This window comes from Galeopterus variegatus, unplaced genomic scaffold, assembly GCF_000696425.1.
Source record: "Galeopterus variegatus unplaced genomic scaffold, G_variegatus-3.0.2 Scaffold3439, whole genome shotgun sequence".
Classification (NCBI taxonomy): Eukaryota; Metazoa; Chordata; class Mammalia; order Dermoptera; family Cynocephalidae; genus Galeopterus; species Galeopterus variegatus.
In genome coordinates this window covers 55,370-70,666 of record NW_007729550.1, presented here as the reverse complement: position 1 = coordinate 70,666, position 15,297 = coordinate 55,370, and the positions used below count along the sequence as shown (strand labels likewise).

Sequence of the window (15,297 nt, the reverse complement as noted above, 5' to 3'; positions counted from 1 at the left end):
TATATATATATATATATATATATATATATATATGTTCTGGTATTGACTATCATGAAGTTTTCTTTCTGTAATCAATCAGAAACCAGCTCCTGGAAGATAATGTCAAATCAGCTACAGCTGGGAAATTTCTACACTGACCTTCAACAGTCCACCTGGCCAGCCACCAACCCCACCAACCCCCTCATTTATGGGGGCCCACTGAAACTCCAGCTGGACAGAGAATCGGCTTCACACACAATTCTCTCCCACAAGCACTGCATCCTCTGAACTAGCTTCAGTGGCTTACTGAGTCTGCACAAAGAATCTTTGTGCCTTATAGTTACCTTCTGATGTCAGGAGCCAAATTTCACCACATTTTAATACCAAATCTCCACCCCCAAATGAATATGGGACGTATGTTACATGCATGCTTACTGTACAAGCATGACTTCCCTCATAATATTTCACAGAATTCCTCCAAACCTGCTAAATATGTACGTGAAGCTGACCCGCAAGGCATAAAAACCAGTTCCCCGCTCGGTCCTTCAGAAAGCACATGCTGTTTTCCTGGAGGTCACAATTCCTCAGTCTGCAAATTCTCTTTCTTTTTTTTAATTTTCTTTCTTTTTCTCTGGATATAAAGTTTTTCTCTTTTTTTCTTCTTCCATGGATGTCATTGTCTTTTGTTAACAAGACTCATTGAACAAACAATAATTATTATGAATCAAAAGTTATGATATGTGACTTCTACACATTCTGAAGAATACAAATAAAACTTTAAAAATTGTTATATTTCAACCAATGAAATTTCTTTCATAGGATTGTATCTAAAGTTAAACCATGCCATTACATTTAGATGTTTACATAGTTGCCTTATATCTTTTCTGAAGATGGAACATAAATACATTAACAGAGAACTTGTTATAAAGCGTGCTAGATTCATGCTAAATAAGAATTCAGATGTGAAAACAAGAAAATGGCTACTTTGTGTAAGTGGTAAGTAGGGCATCTTTGAATATTTTCCAGTTAGAGAAAACCACATACATGTTCTTAATTGGTTTGTGGCTAATTCTCTTACCACACATATCGAGACCGCAAGTCAAAATGGAAATGTACTTTCAGACTGATATTAACCATAGTTACGAGGTAATTTAATTCTGCTTTTAAAGTCTGTCCCAGAGTAGTACCTAGACCACAAGGCTCTATTTTAGTTGAAGAATCCAGTAATAACGAATGACTACATGTTAAGACTATTTTCACATAAAACTTGTGATACTGTGATATAATAAGAAATATATATTTGGTCTCTGCCTGGTTCCTGGCACACAGCTCCTAAAACCCTTGGAATCTCCATAGTGATGTGCCTTTTTGTATACTGTTAAGACAACTGATGACTGGGGTTTCCTGGATAGCCTCTGGATGGGAACAGATTACCAGAGGAACCAACCACATGATGAGAGGATTGGAACTTTTAGACCCACTCCTCATTCCACCCCCACCTCCAGAGAAGGGAGAGGGGCTGAAGGGTCCTGGAGAAGGCATGGAAGCTTCATGCCCCTTCCCATATCCCTTGCCCTGTGCATCTCTTCCATCCAACTGTTCATCTTTATCCTTCGTGTTAAATAAAAACTATAGGAGGCCATTGCTTTGGTTTAAGCTCTTGTACTAGGCCCCAAAAGACCAGACTAAAAGTCAAAATGGAGTCACTCCTGCTAAATTTCCAGTCACCAACATTTTTAAGTAGTTATCTGACCTGTCCAGAAATCAGGAGAGAGAGATAACAGCCGATTTCCCAAACAGGCCTGTTTAAATCTTCAATTGGCATAAAGGTGAAGTTCCCTCTGCTTTAATCCTTACACAAAAGAGATAGCCTGAAGTAACCTGATGTTAATCAGACAGTTACTTTTCCATTGTCTGACTTCCCGACTCCACCCTACAAGGAAAGTAACTTTGAGATGACCAATCCACTTTTTGTTCTGTGTTTCTGCTTTCTTCAGCATTTTCTGTCTATAAAACCAAACTCCTCTGCTTGGCTCATTACACTTATTCTATTTCACGTGACATGTTGCCCAATTCTAGAATCACAACAAAGTAAATTGAGATCTTTAACTAAATTTGTTGTAATTTTGTCTTTTGATATTTATAATATTCTTTAAAATAAATGGGGAAACATAAGTAAAGTGTTTCCCTGAGTTCTGTGAACGTTCTAGCAAATTAATCAAACCCAGGGAGGGGGTTGTGGAAATCCTGATTTTTAGCCAGTTGTTCAGAAACACAGGTCACACAACCTGGGGCTTTTGACTGGCATCTGAAGTGGGTGCAATCTTGTAGGGCAGAGCCCTTAACCTGTGGGATCTGGTGCTATCTCCAGGTAGATAGTATCAGAATTGAATTGAATTAGAGACACCCAGCTGGTGTCTGCTGGAGAAATTTTTGGTGTCTGAGGACCTCCTTCCCCCAATGCCCCCAACACATGCACATCTGGTGTCAGAAGTACTGTGTTGAGAATAGAGAGTAGGAAAAACACTGCGGTTTTTCCTATACCCCTTGGAGAACTGTATATTACATAGTTTTTAAATTTATTTCTATTTCTTTTTTTCATGGACTAATATATAACAGATTATTCATCGAAGGGGGTCAGCATAATTTACATTTTTCTGATTTCCCTGTGCATCTAGCCCTAGTTATAATTAATAGATTTTCAATAAATAATGACGATTTATAGTGATGATGTGTTGTGGCACACAAAACTATTCCCTGAATTATGGTTCTTTGGAATGCTGAGTATTTTGAAAATTAACAGGACCTAGAAATAAGTCTCAGAATCAAGGTACCTCTAACTTTGTCTTGCCCTGCTTACCCCAAGAGAGGGACTTTCTCTGGAATGTCTTTATCTGACTAAGAAAGCTCCTTTCCAAAACAAGGAATCTCATTAGACAACTAAGAAAGAACAACACAGACTGGACAGACTGGGAGGTCACCACACTTGGATAAATCTTTTCTCAAAATAATACTGCCTCTCATGCTCATTCAAATTTCATTCAATCATTTACCGTCCCTCAAAAGAATTGTCTACATTTCTCTTCTCCCCCACTTCCCTATGAAAAACTGGTATGTAAGTTTCAGTACCTCATTGGGTTATTGGAAAATTACTCTCATGATTCCCTTGTGTATTGCCCCTCCCAGCACGTTAAAATAAATCTGTTGTGCTTTTTCCCCTATTAATCTGTGTTTGTCAGCTGATTTTTCAGAGAACATTCAAGAAGTTACGGGGGAAGTCACCCCTTGGCCCCTATAATGGTTACTAGCGTCTTCTGTTTATTTAATCACTCATTCAACAAATATTTATTTAACACCAGCTGTGTTCCAAGCACATACTTAGACTCTGGGGCTACAATGAACAAACAGATAAAGTCCAACTCTCATGTAACACACATTTTGGTGGAAACAAATAAATATATAATATATTCTGTGGTGATAAGTGTTTAGAAAACAAATAGAGAAAGGGGGCTAGAAATTTCTGGGAGTAGTGGTGACGGATTTTTCTTTTTTTTTTTTTTCAGAGAGAGATGGGGGAAGACCTCTCTGAGAAGGTGACATTAGGGCAGTAAGGGATTTTTCTTTTTTTTTTTCAGAGAGAGATGGGGGAAGACCTCTCTGAGAAGGTGACATTAGGGCAGTAAAGGAACAAGCTCTGTGGCTTTCTGAAGGAAGAGCATTCTAGGTAGTGTGCAAAGGCCCTGAGGCAGGACCTTGTTTGGTTTGTTCAAAGAATAGCAAGGTCAGTGAGTTTCCAGTAGGAAGGAGATGGAAAAGAATTAGAGATGATATCAGAGAGTTTCGAAGGAGGGGGAGATTTAAAAGGCTTGTACCTTGATCAAAGAATAGCAAGGTCAGTGAGTTTCCAGTAGGAAGGAGATAGAAAAGAATTAGAGATGATATCAGAGAGTTTCGAAGGAGGGGGAGATTTAAAAGGCTTGTACAGTCACATAGGGTCACTGCAGAGAATCTGGCTTTGATCTCTTAGGGAACTGGGAGGTTCTGAGCAGAGGGGTGACAGGATCTGAGGTGCATGTGAAAAGGATTACTCTGACTACTTGTGAATTAGGGACTGTAGTAGAGACTAGGGGACAGTTAGGAAGTTCTTATACTAACCTTGGTGAGAGATGATGAGGCTTGACCAGGAATGTAGTATAGGTGGCAAGAAGAGGTCAGATTTTAAAAAACTGATCCAAAAGGATTTGCTGATCAATTGGATGAAGGGCATTACACAGAGGAATCCAGGAGGACTCCAGTGATTTTGACATAAATAATGGGAAGGATGAAGTTGTCATTTACTGAGACAGGAAATGCAAGTCTGGGGAGAAGGAGCTAGGTGTTCAGTTTTGAAATTCTGACTTTGAGACACCTTTTGGACATCTACTACAAAATGTCAAAAGAGATGTTAGATATATGGCAGCTGCAGTTCAGGGGAGATGTTTGGACTGGAGGTATAAATTGGGAAATTTTATGCCATAAATCTGGATGAGATCTTTTAGGTAATGAGTGTTGATAGAGATAATAAGAGGCCCCAAGATAGAGTTATGGGTCACTATTACTTTACTGGAAATGGAGAGGAATTGGTAAAAGAGACAGAGAAAAAGCATCCAGGAAGGTAGGAGAAGAAACAAAAGAAAGTAGTGTCCTGAAAGCCAAAAGAAGGAAGTGAAAAGCTAAGCCAAATACTCCTGAAACTGAATGCTTCCAATAAGTGAGATAAGGATGGAGAATAAACCACTCACTTTGGCAATGGGGAAACCATTAGTAGCTTCGATAAGAGCAGTTTCAGTAGAGTGGTGAGGGTAAAAATGCAACTAAACCAGATTAAGGAGAGGATGAGAAGAGAGAAAGTAAAGACAGACAGTAAAGAAAACTCTTTTGAGGATTTATATATATATATATATATATATATATATATATATATATATAAATCCTCAAAAGAGTTTTCTTTACTGTCTGTCTTTACTTTCTCTCTTCTCATCCTCTCCTTAATCTGGTTTAGTTGCATTTTTACCCTCACCACTCTACTGAAACTGCTCTTATCGAAGCTACTAATGGTTTCCCCATTGCCAAAGTGAGTGGTTTATTCTCCATCCTTATCTCACTTATTGGAAGCATTCAGTTTCAGGAGTATTTGGCTTAGCTTTTCACTTCCTTCTTGGGTTATATTTTTCAAACAGGCATATACTACAGCATGTTTGAGAGCGGATGGGAATGATCCAGTAAAGAAAGAGAAGGTAATGATTCAGAAGAAAGAGGAAAATTGTTGGAACAATGTCATTCAGTAGGCAGAAGGTTAATATCTAGTATGCAAGTAGAAAATTGCCCTTAGGCCAATGGTAGTTCATCCATAGTAAGTTCAAGTATATGGGTACAGATGTCAATGCATTAATAGGTGAGGGAAATTGTGGTATTTCTCATTATCCTGGTTTCTTAGTAAAAAAGGAAGCAGGTCATCAATAAAGAATGAGGAGGGGAGGATATTGGAGGCCATAGGTGTGAGAAAAAGTAATGAAATTGTTATCTGGTTTAGTTGGGGAGTGACCTGGCTAGTGAAAGTAACACTACTGGTAGTAAGACTACTGGTACGTTCTCTGGGCCCAGTTGAGGTTAGTGGTCATGAATATAAAGTGACGCCAGTCAACAAGGCTGCGTTTGTTTCCAGCCCCATTTAGCTCTCTGGGCTCATAATCAGTGAGGAAATGGATTTTAAAATATGAACAGCTTACTGAGTCCTAAAAGAACTACTGAAACCTAAACATTACAGCCTTAAATATATTTGGAATCATATGTAAGAACTAAACATGCATGTGAAGAAGAGGATGTGACAAAAATAAGTAGGTCTTATGAACTGGCAGAGTGGGCAACTGATTTTAGGAGGTCTAAAATGATATCTAATCTAAAAAATATTTGCCCTACTAGTTTTCCATGGTCCCTGAAAATTCCACCATTGATGTTATTCTGAAAAGTTTATGAGCTTATCATATGGAGATGGTGTCTTTTTTTTTTTAATCTCTAGAGTTTAACAGTATCAGTAAGATATGAAATGCTAAATAAATATTTGCTAAACTAACTTCAAACAATAATCACGACCACAAATATACAAGAAAGAACAAAACCCACTGGTAAAACACAAATGCAAACAAGAAAGTAAAAATGAACTAAATCTTACCACCTCAAAAAACCAACAAATATTGAAGATGAATAATAAAAGGAAAAGAAAGGAACAAAAGATATTTAAAACATCTAAACAAAAGGTGATAAAATGGTGGGAGTAAGACAATACCTTTCAATAACAACCCTAAATGTAAGTGGATTAAACTTCCCACTCAAAAGACACAGGCTGATGGGTTGGGTTAAGAAGCTACACCCAACTATATGCTGTCTTCAATAGACTCACCTCACCTGTAAAGACACACACTGATGAATAGTGAAGGATGGAAAAAGATATACCATGCAAATGGAACCCTGAATGAGCAGGATTAGCTATTTTTATATTGGGTAAAATAAACTTTAAACCAAAAACCATAAAAAGAGACAAAGAAAACCACTATATAATGATAGAGGGATCTATCCAACCAGAAGATATAACAATTATAAATATATATGCCACCAACACCAGAGCACCCAGATATATAAAGCAAACACTATTAGACCTAAAGAAAGAGACAGTTCCCAATATGGTAATAGTGGGGGAACTGAACACATCTCTCTCAGTACTGGGCAGATCATCCAGGCAACATATCAGCAGAGAAAGACAGGATTTAAACTATACTTTAGACCAGTTGGACCAGGCAGATTATCTACAGAACATTTCATCTAACAGCTTACAGAATATACATTTTTCTCATTAGCACATGGAACATTTTCAAGGTAGAAAACATTCAGTCACAAATCAACAAATTTCAAAAATTGAAATCATTTCAAGCACCTTTTCAGACCATAACAGATTAAAACTAAAAATTAATAACAGGCAAAACTCAGGACACTATACAAATACATGGAAATTAAACAACAGACTCCTGAATGACCTATGAGTCCAAAAAGAAATTAAATAGGAAATTAAAAGTTTCTTGAAGCCAACAAAAAGAAAGACACATCATATCAAAACCTGTGGGGTACTGCAAAAGCAGTACTAAGAGGGAAGTTTATTGCAATTAACAATTACACCAAAAACATAGAAAGATTTAAGGGCTAGCCCGTGGCTCACTTGGGAGAGTGCGATGCTGATAACACCAAGGCCATGGGTTCGGATCCCTATATAGGGATGGCTGGTTAGCTCACTTGGGAGAGTGTGGTGCTGACAACACCAAGTCAAGGGTTAAGATCCCTTTACTGGTCATCTTTTAAAGAAAAAAAAAATAGAAAGATTTCAAATATACAACCTAACGCCACCTCAGAGAACTAGAAAAACAAGGATAATCCAATCCTAAAAATAGTAGATGGAAAGAAATAATTAAGATCAGAACAGAACTAGATGATATAGAGACCCAACAAATGATAAAAAAGATCAATGAAACAAAGAGTTGTTTTTTTGAGAAGATAAACAAAATAGATAAATCATTAGTTAGGTTAATGAAAAAAAGAAGAGAGAAGACCCAAGTAATAAAAATCAGAAAAGAAAAAGGAGACATTAAAACTGATACCATAAAACTACAAAGAATCACTAGAGACTATTATAATCAACTATACACCAACAAATTTGAAAACATGGAGGAAATGGATAAATTTCTGTACACATATGAATTACCAAGACTGAACCAAGAAGAAATAGAAAACTTGAATGGACCAATAAAAAGCAATGAGATTGAAGCAGTAATCAGCAGTCTCCCAGCTAAGAAAAGCCCAGGACTGGATGGCTTTACCACTGAATTCTACCAAACCTTTAAAAAGAAATTAATATCAATTCTCTTCAAACTATTCCAAAATATTGAAACAGAGGCCATTCTCCCAAACTCATTCTATGAGGCCAGCATCACCTTGATACCAAAACCAGACAAAAATATAACAAAAAAAGAAAACTACAGGCCAATATCATTGATGAACACAATTGCAAAAATTCTCAACAAATGTTAGCAATCAGAATATAGCAACACATCAAAAAAAGTATACACCATGATCAAGTGCGATTCATCCCAGAGAGGCAAGTCAATAAATGTGATATATCAGATCAACAAAATCAAGGACAAAAACCATGTTTATTTCAATAAACACAGAAAAACATCTGACAAAATTCATCATCCCTTCATGATAAAGGTTGTCAGCAAACCAGTACAGAAGGAAAGTATCTCAACACAATAAAAGCCATATGTGATAAACTCACTTCTAGTATCATCCCAAATGGGGAAAAGCTGAAAACTTTTCCCTTAAGAACAGAAACAAGACAAGGATGCTCACAACCACCACTCCTATTCAACATAGTGTTAGAAGTACTAGCCAGAGCAATGAGGCAAGAGAAAGAAATAAAGGGCCTCCCAATTGGAAAAGACAAAGTGGAAGTGTCCCTGTTTGCAGATCACATGATCCTTTACATAGAAAAACCTAAACACTCTACTGAAAAACTCTTACAGTTAAGGAACAATTTCAGTAATGTTGTAGGATACAAAACCAGCACCCAAAAATCAGTAGTATTTTTATTCTCCAGTAACAAACCAACAGAAAAAGAAATTAAGAAAGGAAGCCCATTTACAATAGTCACCAAAAAACTAGAATAACTAGGAATCAATCTAACCAAGGAGGTGAAAGATTTCTATAAAGAAACTACAAATCACTACTGAAAGAAATTAAAGAAGAAACAAAAGGTGGACATTCCATGCTCTTGGATTGGAATAATCAACATTGTGAAAATCTCCATACTACCCAAAGTGATCTACAGATTAAATGTAATCCCCATCAAAATACCAATAACATTCTTCATAGAAATAGAAAAAAATGATCCTAACATTTATGTGGAACACAAAAGACCCCAAATAGCCAAAGCAATCCTGAGCAAAAAATAAATAAAGCCAGAAGCATAACACTACCTGACTTCAAATTATACTACAAAGCTATAGTAACCAAACAGCACAGTACTGGCATAAAAATAGACACTCAGACCTATGGAAAAGAATAGAGAACCCAGAAATCAATCCACATACTTACAGTCAACTGATCTTTGACAAAGGAAATAAGAACATACATTGTTTTATGTTCTCAATAAATGGTGCTGGGAAAATTGGACACCCATTTGCAGAATAATGAAACTAGAACGGTACCTCTTACCATGTACCAAAAGCAACTCAAAATGGATTAAAGACTTAAGTGTAAGACCTGAAACTATAAAACTAATAAAGGAAAATGTAGAGGAAACACTTTAGGAAGTAGGACTGGGCAAACACTTTATGAATAAGACACCAAAAGCACAAGCAAGAAAATAAAAAATAAAAAAATAGTATTCTATCAAACTAAAAAGCTTCTTCACAGCAAATGAAACAATCAACAGACTGAAAAGACAACCTACAGAATGGGAGAAAATATTTGCAAAGTATATGTCCAACAAGGGATTAATAACCAGAATATACAAAGGAACTCGACAACTACACAGTAAAAAAACAAATGACATGATTTTAAAAAGGGCCAAGTAGCTGAATAGAAATTTTTCAAAGGAGGACATACAAATGATGAACAGGTACTTGAAAAAATGCCCAACATCACTAATCATAAGGGAAATGCAAAGTAAAACCACATTGAGATATCATCTCACCCCAGTTAGACTGGTTATAATCAAAAAGACTGAGGATCACAAATGCTAGCAAGGATGCAGAGAAAGGAGAACTCTTGTACACTGTTGGTGGGACTGTAGATTAGTACATTCGTCAAACAAAACAGTATGAAGGTGTCTCAAACAACTAAAGATAAATCTACCGTATGATCCAGCAATCCCACTTCTGGGCATATACGTAAAGGAATGGAAGTCATCATGTCGAAGAGATACCTGCACTCCCATGTTCATCACAGCTCTATTTACAATAGCCAAGATATGGAACCAACCTAAATGTCCATTGGGACGACTGGATAAGGAAAATGTGGTATATATACACAATGGAATACTACTAAGCCATTAAAAAGAATGAAATTCTGTCATTCACAGCAACATGGATAAGGTTGGACAAAATTATGTTAAGTGAAACAAGCCAGGCGCAGAGGGAAAAATACCTCATGTCCTCACTCATAAGTGGGAGCTAAGAGAGAAAGAAGGAAAGAAAGAAAGACCACAGTGGTGTGTTGGACTTGCAGAGTGAATGAGATGAACTAGGGTTGCTGGGGGCAGTGAGAGGAGGGGAGGACAGTGAGCGGGGGTTCAGGGAGAGGTCGGGTGGGGGACATGGGGAATAATTGCAATTTGAGGTGGTGGGCACGCTGATAGTATTGATCTGATCGCCGCATCTTGGGCACGGATGCTGATGGTCAGCTCTGTGCCCCATGAATATGTATAATCTATAAAAATAAAAAACAAACATAAAAAATAAATTTAAAAATGTAAATAAAATTAAAGTGGTATCTAATCTAAAAATGTTTGCCCTAGTGGTTTTCCATGGTCCCCCCAAATTTCACCATTAGTATTATTCTAAAAAGTTTATGAGCTTGTCATACACGGAGATGGTGTCTATTATTTTTTATTAATCTATAGAGTTTAACACAGTGTCAGGAAGACATGAAACACTAAATAAAGATTTGCTAAATTAACTTGAATGAAACAGAATGCCAGGGCCATTATTCATTCATTTTCATTCATGTATTTATTCAGTAAAAGGTACTGTGCCAGACACTACAAGAGTTCCCGAGGTAAAGAAAAAATATATTTACATGAAGCTGCTGAGGATAGTGGGACAACAGTGGTAGATGTTTATTAGCAGAGTTGGGGTTTTGTTTATTGTTTTTTTCTTTCACCACCCACTGATACATAGGAAAATACAGGAGGTAGAAGAGAGTATATGAACAGCCATACAGCTGTGTCCAGTGGGGCTCCACAAAGGAGCTGGGGAGAAAGAAAGTCTTGAAGCAACACAGACATAATTCCCCTACAGTACAACTTTAGCCCAACACCAGGAGGCCCCTGAGGGCCCCTATGCTGCCATAGAGGGGACACCGCCTTTCTGCCACTGGCGAAACTAGTGGGTGGGCTGAGGTAAAAGGCTTCTTAAGGCAGGTATTTGTGATTTTACGGGAAAGCACACCACATGAGTTAGAAGTGAAACCTTGCAAATCCTGATCTCTACTTTTCTGCCAAAGTGAAAAATACCATAATAACCCAGGATCAGAAGAACTTCTTTAAACCTGATAATTACTACCCCGGCCACAACATTTATTAGAAGTCAACTTTTTCCTGGAGGGAAAGATCTTTTTGCTAGTTAGAGAAACTGACTTTCTCTTCTCTAGTTTTTGTAACTTATGAGTTTGTTTCCAATTATCGTCAGATGAATAAATGTTTGTTTTCTGTTCCAATTTGTGCTTACAGGAACTCATGCTTTGAATTTGCTAGAGAAGAACATTCATTTTTATGCTAGTCTTTCACATCCTTACCTCCTCTTTAAAATATGATAAAATCCCATTAGTCTGAACTCCATCAGTTCAGAATTTGGGTTAGGTTTGTCAAAGTTTGGCTATAGTTTACTGCTGGATTTTAGGAAAGACCATGGAAAAAACAATTTTTAAAATATGTGTGATACTGTACTATTATTATTATTGAACTAGACTGTAATGGAGAATGCAGGAAATATCTGTTTCTAGTTATTAGCTAAAATAATCACTCAACAAGTATGTATCAAACACTTAATATGTGTCAATACAGCATTCTAGGCTTAATCAATACAGCAATGAAAAAAATAAATGAAAATTCTTGCCGACATTGAACTTACATTCTAGTTTAGATTAACAAATGAATTTACTATTGACATGTATACAATAGCTAGAAAATTAGTCTTTTTCAACATCTCTTTCTAGATTTGTCCAAAATTACTTTATTACTTGAAAATAATGTGAATAAAATTATTGTTTATAATATCCTGTCATTTTTATGGCTTTAAATCAATCTTTTTCCTTTCCCAAATCAGTTAGGTTTGATGTAAGAGCAAATCAAACTAGCCTAGGGAGTTAGCCTGAGTGTCATTATAATATTCTAATACCCCTTGCTGTGGTCTGAATGTGGGTGTCTCCTCCCACTCCCACCACAATTTATATGTTGAAGCCTGAAATCTAACTCCCAATGCAATAATATTAAGAGGGGCCTTTAGCAGGTGTACTTTAAATAAGATGAAATGTATTCAATAAAGCTGTTATACCTAAAATGTAAGAAGGAAGGAAGGAAGGAAGGAGGGGGGGGAGAGAGAGAGAGAGAAATAGAGTTAACTAACCAAAGGATCAGTAGGTCCATGAGATACTTCCAGGTTCCAGGAGACAGTAAAAATCCTCGAGGCACTAGGCTTTCTCTGTCAACTTGGCACTACATACTTTTTCTGAGAGCTTGAAGTATGGGGTTTGGTCACATACTGCCCTCATTTTCACATTCCTAAAGTTGACTTAGCAATGAGACTCTAATTTTCTGGTTCTCATGGCCTTTGTTCACCCTGGGTAAATATTTCACCCTGGAGTCAAGGGGGTAAGTCTCTGACTGCAGAGCCAGAGAGACCCCTGTTAGAATCCCATCTCTCTCCTTAGCCAAGTGACTTTGGAGAGGTGATGTGAGTTCTTCAAGCCACCTGTAAAATGGGAACAATAATAATAGCTCCCTCGCAAGGCTGCGTTGAGAATTGAGACACAGTACACATCAAGTACAGGACACAGTTCTTAGCATGTTGCATATTTATCCATCGACGCTACCTATCCCTGATATCAGTGTCTCGCGGTACCTGACCACACCTCTGTTTAACACTGGCTGAGAAGGACATGCCCAGGGCATGCCTCTGGTAACCTGAAGTTTAGCAATGTATTCATAAAATCTGTCTAGTTTTTACACAGAATTTCTTGAATGAAGAAATTTCTTTTTATTTTTCACCTAATCAAAATTATTCTGAGTGTCTAACAGGTGCAGAGAGACAACAACATTGGAAGTTTATTCTCTTCCATAATGATAAGAAATATATAGCGTCCCTTAAATATACCCTGCGATCTGGTCCCCTACTCCACTTAGTATCAGACAAATTTGGAAAGTTAATTTAAGATTTGAGGGTCATTATTAACAATTAATATTTTTCATGAGTTTAGTGCTAACTGTGGACTCAGCACCATGTTATATGCTTTAAAAGCTAAATTCCACTTAATTAGAAAAAACCTGTACATTAGGTTCTATTTTTAGGCCTATCTTAAAGAAATAACAATTTGGAGACATTAAATTGTCTAAAACCTAGAACAAGAATAGAGCTGGGATTTCAGCAAAGGGTTAAAACTGTGCCATGCCATGCCATGTTGGGCCCCTGCTACCAATTACCTACCAGTGAATAAAAAGGTCAGAAAGATCAAAGAACACAAAAGAGGACTAAAATTTGGAGGAAAAAAAAAAGATCATAGAACACATTGCCCCACAGAGTGAAAATATGAATGTCCCGATAAGGGTGTTGGTAGTTTCACGGAGCATAACTAGGAAGTTGGGGATAATCAGGGTGTATGTTTACTGTTTGAGGCTAACTGTTTGGATCTCTGCTGGAGGCAGATCCTGGGCTGGACAACTGGAATGGAACTGCTTATGTGAAGGAAGCTGAGGAAGGAACCTACCTCTTCACATACACCACATACTTTGTGTTGATGTAGGTGGGCTTCCCAGCTTTCCAGGTACAAGTCATGTTGCCTGAATATTCATAAATGACACAGGTGACCTCGTCAGGAACATCTGGTGGATCTGCAACAAAACATATCCCTTAGGAGCCGCCATAAGAAACATGAAGTTCGTTATGAAGTAGTCAGTTGATGCACTGTCCATTTTATTTGGGAAATCAGGCCAATCAGCACTCCGCACCGCCCTGCTCTTCATTCCATCCCTGCCACCTCACCTTGCAAGGCACTCTGCCGTCACACATTGCTCCTCTCCTTCATATAGGTCACTATATTCTCCATTCCTTTGGGGATACTAACATGGTCAAGTTCCTCCCATCCCCCCAAAAAGGCTCCTCCCAAATTCTGTCTCCCCTCAGCTGTCACTATATCTTTCTCCTTTTCTTAACAGCTGAACATGTTTAAAGAGTTCATTATTCTTCCTTTCCCATTTACTATTTTGTGTGTGTGTGTGTGTGTGTGTGTGCGTGCGTGTATTCATGCGTGCGTGTGTTTGTGTGGCTGGCTTGTATGGGAACTGAACTCTGGACCTTGGTGTTATCAGCACTAAGCTCTAACCAACTGAACTAACCGGCCAGCTCCTCTCATTTACTCTCAAATCCAAAACAGTCAGGATTTGGTCCCCACAATTCCACCAAAACCACTGTTGCTAAGGCCATTCACGACTTTCTTTTCAACAAACCCCAACATCTCTTGTCAACTGTCGTTGAACTTGACCTCTGCAGCATTCAATATTTTTGCTCGCTCGCTCCTTGAAACCTTTCTGTTTTTTGGCTCTTGTGAAAGTGCTCCTCATAGTTTTTTCCTACTTCTTTGGCATACTATCTCCTTCTCTGACACATATTCCCTACTCACTCTAAAAGCTTGGTGCTCACACATATGAAGAAATATTATTCTGCCTTAAGAAGGAAGAAAGTCTTGGCCCATGCTGCACCATGAATGAAACCTGGAGACATTATGCTAAGTGAAATAAGCCAGAGTCAAAAGGACAAGTACTGTATGATTCCACTTATACAAAGTATCCAGAGTAGTCAGACTTATAGAGAAAGAAAGTAGAATGGCGGTTGCCAAAGGCTGTGGGGAGGCGGAATGGCGAGTTATTGTTTAATGGGTACAGACTTTCAGTTTGCACTGAGAGGATTCTGGAGATAGATGGTGGTGATGGTTGCACAATAAGGGGAAAGTACTTAACGCCACTGAACTATGCACTTAAACATGTTAAAAATGGTACATTTTATGTTATGTATATTTTGCCACAACAAGAAAAAAATTTTTTTTGAACTTTGGTATTCACAGAATTCTTTCAAGTCTTTTTCTTCACCGCCCCATTCTCTCCCCAAACCCAACCCCCACCACCCAGCTTTTTCTCCAGGTGGTCATATTATGGAGAACATCTTTATTTTTTGTCCACTAGCATTTTTCTCTTTTGAGAACTGACATCCCCCGACTCCCTCACCCCCCCCCCCCCCCCCC

The 15,297-nt window shown here is 37.8% G+C and overlaps 1 protein-coding gene across 1 annotated transcript in view; it reads right to left on the bottom strand.

The window, feature by feature from the left end:
* Nucleotides 1–15,297, bottom strand: part of IL23R (interleukin 23 receptor) — a 77,505-nt gene that overhangs the window by 52,681 nt on the left and 9,527 nt on the right. Inside the window, exon 4 of the mRNA XM_008585068.1 lies at nucleotides 13,768–13,891. Coding sequence (XP_008583290.1) covers nucleotides 13,768–13,891 — 124 coding nt within the window. The remainder of the gene's footprint in view (nucleotides 1–13,767; nucleotides 13,892–15,297) is intronic.